The following is a 7,555-nucleotide window of genomic DNA, read 5'->3' as shown; positions in this document are numbered from 1 at the left end:
TTGTCAAAGAGGAGAAGAGTTAAGTGGATATTGATCTAAAACTAAATGGATAAGCCTTCAAGTCATTCCATTGTGGCTATGAAGAATTAAGCAGCAGATAACTCGAACCCTAGACATATTAAAGTAAAACTACGTGCATGGAAAACCCTACAGTGTTGATGCTGAAAACACAAAAATGATCCAGCATCTATGAAAATGCAATGTGCGCAAATTGCGGTTCAGGTGATTTGCATGAAACCCAAGCTGCAGCTCCAACTAAATGAAACCTGTTGTTAGCAATACACGTATGAATCAAACGTGCAACATTCACACTTCAGGTTTCACCCCTTTAAAGTGCTCAAAGTTTCCCGGGGGGGGGGGGGGGGGGGGGGGGGGGAACTGTGCTGCAAAAATAAAACAACACACGTACACAGAGCAGAACAAGGAAGGAAGAAGGCAATAGCTTGTGGTAAGTTTAAAGAATCTCGTGGTTAAAGTCAGGCAACCAGACCAAAACTATAGTCTATAATAATGGCTTTAACTTATTAAATGATAGTAACAAAATTGCAAAACAATTCTTTTTAGCGGTTAAATGTAAGCCATGAAGACTTTAACATGCATTTTGAACCTGACAACCAGTTTTTGCTTAGTGCGTCATCCCTCATCTTTAATATAAAGCTTTTTTTAAAACATCAAACACAAAGATTTGCAAAAATGCTACAATGAAAATCAACTGGATCTACTTTCTTTCCCACTACTGTCCGTTCTTGACCATTTCATGGCTTGAACAACAAGATGTTATGTTAATCAAGTTATCAACAGCAAGCTGATCATGTAGAGCCTTTGGCACAGGGGAGGCAGATAAAAGTGCATTGATAGTTTGTAAAACTAAGGAATAAAACAAGAAAAGATACCTGGGCAGTTATTAGAAGCTGAAGTGTTATGTTCACGATTAAAAGTCCACCTTCTTCTAGCTTCTCAGTTGTCTTTATCCAGTTTCCGCAGTTTTGTATTTAAAAAGGAGCTCTTTGCTTTGAAGCTCATTGGCTAGTTATAAGCTGTTTAATCCAACACCGCCTCAAATAGTGATGTTTATTGCACATCTGGATCAGTCTTTAAATAGCAGCAGGAAAAGCTGTTGCTTTGTGTGATTAAGGAGAATTTTTTTTTACGTGACATGACACCAATTTTTATAAAAGACTTTGCAGGACAAGATGTCACTCAGTTAATTGCGGTAGGTGAGGAGGAAGATAATGACACCAGTCAGAAGCACCATCATCATCACCACAGATGTTAGGAGTAAGGCACGACACACCGGGTGTCTCGTCAGTCTGAACACAGTGCCGCGTGAATGACCGTGACCTTCTGCGTTCCCACTGGGAATGCCCACGTCCAGAGAGCGGTGGATGGATCTCAGAGACGTTAGCGACTGCCGAGGCCACCGACGTTGTCCGTCAGTAGACCTTAAAAACAAAAATTAAATAAATTCAAACTAAATGTTTTATGCATTTATTTAAATAATTTAGTTCTGCGCAGTTACCAGTGCAAAAATATTTAGAAAAAAAATACACAATCCATCTATACACACACCTTTTGCTGATTAATAACTGATATATTGCTCCGATCCAATTTCACAGCTCTACTATCACCAGTAAAATACATTTCAGATAAACAGCGCGACTTGTTGATTTCACTCCAAAACAACATTAAGATTAATATGAGTATTAAAATATTCCTGCTATTCAGTTTTTCCTTTGCAATACTGGGGAAATCTAGTAAGAAAATAGTTGAACTTTCAAAGAACCACTTGGACAAAAAGGCAAGAAGAAGGCTTTCACCCTCACTGACCTTTTGACCTCCAGCTTCCCTTTGCTGCGGAGGAAACGGATGCTGTAGACTCTCTGCATAGCAGCTGGAAGGTAAGACAAAACATCTGAGTCTGTGGCCAGTTTTGGCAGGCCGAGGGAAGGCAAGGGTGTAAAGCTGCGGCACAGCGGACACTGAATGGCGTTGGGCTCGGCCGACTTGACGTTCATGCGAGCCAGGCACTCCAGACAGAACGTATGCTTGCACTGCAGCATCTTGGGGCAGCGGAAGACATTGTTGAATTGACTGAAGCAGATGGCACACTCCAAGTCTGGACAGTTTTCCTCAGAGCACTGAGTTGGGAGGGGAATGGGATGGAGGTCTGTGGAGGGGATGATCACAGAGATCTGATATGAAGACGGGGTGCCAAACGCAGAGTAGGGATTTGCTGTGAAACCAGGTTCTGGGGTAGAGACTGAAGCTAGATCAGACTGAGACCTGGCTCCAACACTGAAGTCTGGATTTGAAGCTGGAAGCGGGAATGTAGAACTTGGCGATCGGACCAGGGTTTGGGGACCTTCTTGGTCTGATGAGGCCTCGTGTGGAGGAATGTTGTGGCCTGAAACTGTAGCAGAACTATTATCTGGGTGGATGACTGGAGAAGACTGATCGCACGATGGCGCTAAAGCCAATTCGTGGGGTGAACTTCGAGATGCTGCGGCACCACTCAAATGAGAATCAAGATATTCATTTCCGTAGGGATTCATGTCTCATGTGCTGACGCGCTGACAAGCTGACAACACAGGAACAACAAAGCTGCAACGAGATGAAGCTTGAGCCTTCAGCAGTAACCAGGGACGAGACGCATCAGTTATGGATTAACAGACTGGACACAGGGATGCTGCTGCTCCCTAATCTTCAGATCATCACACCCTTTCCACACTCTAAAAAGGAAACACACTGTCAATAACCAAAACTACCACTATTAAATCTTATTGCCTCAATTGAATCTAAACACCGACATTAGCATTTCCCCTGTGTGAACCATTAAAATAAAGTTATTCCCAGTTTGATGCCAATGTTCCCTGCCCTACACTAATATCTTTTTAATATAATTTATAATAGAAATAACATTTGGACATTTTCTTCAGTGTGGTTCTACCAGCAGAGCAACAGCCAAGGTCAAAGTCAGATACCTGTAATATCGACTGGATATTTTGTAACATAGCAACCAGAGTGTCTCAGCTGACAAGATACTCCAGATTCCGAAGCACTCACAGCTGGAGTTTTTCAGCATGGTCAAAAAAATGTTTTTGTGTTAATGCACTCTTAGAAAAACCTCTTTAAATAAAAATTAAAAAAAAAAACAAAAAAAAACACCTCTTTAAATTTTTTTTATTTTTATTTTTTATTTTTTAAAAAGGGACAGGGATAGCTCAGTAGGTAGAGTGGTGGCCCCATGATCAGAAGGTCGGGGGTTCAAATCCACTGAACGGCTACCCTGAGGTACCGTCCCTACACACTGCTCCCCGGGCGCCCAGTGGCTGCCCACTGCTTCACTGAGTGAATGGGTTAAATGCAGAGAGGAATTTCCCCACGGGGATCAATAAAGTATACATCATCATTATTATTATTATTATTATTATTATTATTATTATTATTATTATTATTATTATACTGAAAGACCAACTGTGACCCAAGAAGCGAGGTTAACACAATATTTATGTAAACACAGGTATCGAGGGGCATAAATGTGTACTGGATACTATTGTTTAAATACTGCAATCTGAAGAGGCAGAAGTAGCTTACGCATCATATTTATGGCTGTTGTGGGCACTTAACAATTTTGCTCACCTATATCAGTGCTGCTGCTGGTGAAGCAGACACAAGAGTGCTTCTCCTTAAAACATCAGATCTGCATAAAACTATATTCAACTATTTTAAAACTACCAATTTCCAAGGGCCTGTGCATAAAAAAAATACGCCACTTTCTTAGAAAGTGCAGAAAAGGACAAACTGACAGTTTGCGAATTCAAAATGCAACAAAAAGCACCAAAAAGCACAAAAGCTTTTCACTGAAGCCATTCCAGCTTTGCAGGCAAAGCACACTTCTACATTCACATTCATGCTGTCTCAAACACAAAGTCCACATACACTTCTCTACCAAACTTTTGACCACACGTTTGATCTTTAAGACCTCAGTCTGAAATTGATTGATTGATAGGTAATTTATTTCAACATGTGAACAATATACAAGTACATTTAGAAAAGAAATAAGAGAAAAAATATACTATACAAATTACATACAAAAAACCATTCTGATTAATTTACATGTTGAAAGGGAGTGGGAAGAAGTATACACTTATTTAATCCCACCCCTTTGCCATAAATTATCAGTGAATATTTAGTCAGCTTCCTTACTGATATAATTTGTAATAAAAATAGTGAACAGATTTCTGATATACTATATACTATAATATCACATCATGAATTTTTTGTTTGTTTGTTTGTTTTTAAATAGAGACATTCACTTAATTTAAATATTTTCCTTTTCTTTATAGATCGAGAAGATCATATTTTTATAACTCTTTTTGAACAGTTTTATGTTTGGACATTGCTTTAATTCCATATTCAGTTTGTTCCATAGTTTCACTCCATGAACAGAAACACAAAAGCCTTTTCTTGTAGTACGTACCTTCATTGTTTTGAAGTTACAAAAACCCCTTAAATTATAACTTCCTTCTTTCAAAAAAAAAAAAAAAAAAAAAAAAAAAAAAAAAAAAAAAATACTCTGAATATTACCTGGCAGTTCTTTATTTTTTGCTTTGAATAGAATTTGTGCTGTTTGGAATTTCACTATATCGTCAATTTTCAATATTTCAGACTGCAAAAATAGTGAGTTTGTATGTTCCCTATAACCTGCATTGTGGATGATTCGAATTGCTTTCTTTTGAAGAGTAAAAAGTGAATGTAATGTGGTTTTATAGTTATTGCCCCAGACCTCTGCACAATAGCTTAAGTATGGTGAAACCAGTGAACAGTAGAGAATATGAAGTGATGTTCTGTCGAATACCTGTTTTGCCTTGTTTAGTACTGCAATGCTTCGTGATACTTTGGAATGAATATATCTTACGTGAGCTCTCCAGTTAAGTTTTTCATCTATTATTACCCCCAGAAATTTATTTTCACTGACTCTTTCAATATCAACACCATTTATTTGAATCTTTGCATTTGTATTTAAACTACTATTTCCAAATAACATAAGTTTAGATTTATTCAAATTTAATGATAATTTGTTTTTATCAAGCCAGAACTTCACTTTACTTATTTCATTAGTCATATCCTCCAATAAATTCTGCAGATCATCACCAGAGCAAAAAATGTTTGTATCGTCAGCAAAGAGAACCATTTTTAATACTTTGGACACTTTACAGATGTCGTTAATGTACAAGTTGAAGAATTTTGGACCCAAAACTGACCCTTGGGGTACACCACAAGCAATGTCCATACATAAGGAGCAACCACCATTTATTTTCACAAACTGCTTTCTGTCACTTAAATAACTCCGGACCCAATCTAAAACTACCCCTCTGACACCATAACGTTCCAGTTTTCTTATTAATATATCATGATCTATAGTGTCAAATGCCTTTGTCAAGTCTATGAATAACCCAGCCACATATTGCTTTTTGTCTATGGAATTTGTGATGTATTCTATTGAATCTAATAGTGCCGATGATGTTGATCTGCTTGATCTGAATCCGTACTGACTCTCAGTGAGTAGTTTATGTTTATCTATAAATTTTTCCAGTCTGTTTTTAAACAGTTTTTCAAGAACTTTTGAGAATTGAGGTAGTAAAGAGACAGGCCTGTAGTTTGTGAAATGGTGTTTGTTTCCAGATTTGTATAGAGGTATAACTTTTGCTATTTTCATTCTGTCTGGAAATCGACCAGTTTGAAATGATAAATTACAGATGTATGTAAATGGTTTTATAATAGCCTCAATGACTCTTTTAACCACTATCATATCAATATCATTACAATCCAAAGATTTGTGATTTTTACATTTTTTGACAATTTCAAGAACTTCATTTTCATCAACGGCTGTGAGAAACATAGAATATGGATTTCTGTCAATCAGTGTATCGGGTTTTTCCTGTGCTTTCCCAGGATGAGTGATTGTTCTTGCTAAATTTGGTCCAGCAGTTACAAAGAATTCATTGAGACTATTTGCCACAACATCCATATTGTATTCTTCATGGTCATTACAAATGAAATACTTGGGATAGTTCTTTTGTCCAGTCCCACATTTTATAACACTGTTCAGGATTTCCCATAATCTTTTATTATTATTATTTCTATTTATATCTAATTGCTTCTTATAGTATTCCTTTTTACTAAATCTAAGTATATTAGTTAACCTATTTTTATATCTTTTGTATCTGATTTCAGCATCTTTAGTTCTCGTTCTTAAGAACTCTCTGTATAGAGCATTTTTCCTTTATACATGCATTTTGCATGTATAAAGAAATTGACACAAATGACTTTAAAATATACATATAGGGTGCTCAAGACACCTGGAATAGTTTTTAATTTTCAAAACTAAGGATTTCTAGCAGTCGACATTAAAAAACAAAGAAAGCGCTTACCGGTACCACCTCCTGTGGTTCTCTCACATCAGCTCTGTATTAAACTGGCAACATGTTTCCACTGGTTTGCATAGCTTTACGTAAAACTGAATTACAGTCTGTGTTTTAATAAACAACATGGTGCTAGAGCCACGTTCCACAGAGTATCCAACTGCACAGGAATTTGCATTGTCCGGTTTATTTACAAAAGGCAAATGTCATGCAAAATAACACCGGCCTGCTCGCTGTGACAGTCTAAAGCACACTGAGCAGGAATCACCTCAGATGCTTTAACGTGTAACTGAACTCCAAAAACTTTTACATGAGTCATCCTCTATGAGGTTAGTATTTTTTCGTATTTACATAAAGACTGGCATTTCCTAAAAGAGTGGACACAAATATGAATGAGTCACAAAAGCCAGTCTGTGTGGCGTTTTTAAAATTACCCCCATAAGGAGTTCATCAATATGGATACATATAAATAATGTTGCGGCATTTCAGATGTTTTCTTATATTGCAGTAGGCCAAGTTTTCAAGATGGAAACGATGATCCACAACAAGGTGTTAGGTGAAGAGTTAAGTGGGGCATAAAGTTAGCTCGGAAAACCAAAACAAAACTTGAATCTTCATCAACAACAAAATCAACACATTACACTCTTTAACCATAAAGAGGATAAAACGATGACACCATTTACTTCATGTAAAACAGCTGGAGTGGGAATTAAAAGACAGCAAAGATCAGAAACGATCAGTTCTTTCGTCACAACTTTACACAACACAAAGCCGAATTCGACTTAAACCTCTCTCGATGTGTAAAACCTCTACGACAAGTCGTTCTGCCCAGTGTATGCGCTGGTGTATAAACAACAAACGTAAAATTGTTTGATTTATGAGTGAGGTGTGGTGAGCGTGCAGAGAAAACTGCTCTTACCGCTCATAATCATCGCTATTTGCAGCCTTTTCTTGCCCCACGCTTCACCATTATGAGTCGGTGCCTCGGATAAAACGACCCTTCGGGTTTAACTGTAACTGCCAAAGTTGGTTTTGACTTCTGTCCAGCTCAACTTCTCGCTTTCGTATTTGAATGAAAGGCGGAAACGGCTTTAGTCAAATCACCCACTGGCCCAACACTCCGGCTAGGC

The 7,555-nt window shown here is 37.7% G+C and overlaps 1 protein-coding gene across 1 annotated transcript; it reads right to left on the bottom strand.

Annotated features, from left to right (window-relative positions):
- Positions 1 to 355: 355 nt before the first annotated feature.
- On the bottom strand, positions 356 to 7,519 carry LOC146563052 (uncharacterized). The gene is made up of 3 exons (XM_085295405.1): positions 7,345 to 7,519; positions 1,828 to 2,729; positions 356 to 1,442 (listed from the first exon to the last, which is right to left on the bottom strand). Exons 2-3 carry the CDS (start codon positions 2,550 to 2,552, stop codon positions 1,205 to 1,207), a joined length of 963 nt encoding a protein of 320 aa, XP_085151531.1. The 5' UTR covers positions 2,553 to 2,729; positions 7,345 to 7,519; the 3' UTR covers positions 356 to 1,204.
- Between the last annotated feature and the right edge of the window lie 36 nt (positions 7,520 to 7,555).

Source organism: Mchenga conophoros, linkage group LG12, assembly GCF_057382185.1.
Source record: "Mchenga conophoros isolate Kocher_MC1m ecotype Shallow Benthic linkage group LG12, M_conophoros_male_GT1.1, whole genome shotgun sequence".
Lineage (NCBI taxonomy): Eukaryota > Metazoa > Chordata > Actinopteri > Cichliformes > Cichlidae > Mchenga > Mchenga conophoros.
Note: the sequence above shows the minus strand (reverse complement) of the source record. Positions and strands in the feature narration are given on the sequence as shown.

Excerpts from the sequence above, each read along its gene's own strand:
- LOC146563052 (XM_085295405.1), bottom strand. The coding sequence starts at position 2,552 with ATGAATCCCTACGGAAATGAATATCTTGATTCTCATTTGAGTGGTGCC. Across the intron at positions 1,443-1,827 it reads GGGAAGCTGGAGGTCAAAAG|GTCTACTGACGGACAACGTC; the intron begins GTCAGTGAGGGT and ends TTTGTTTTTAAG.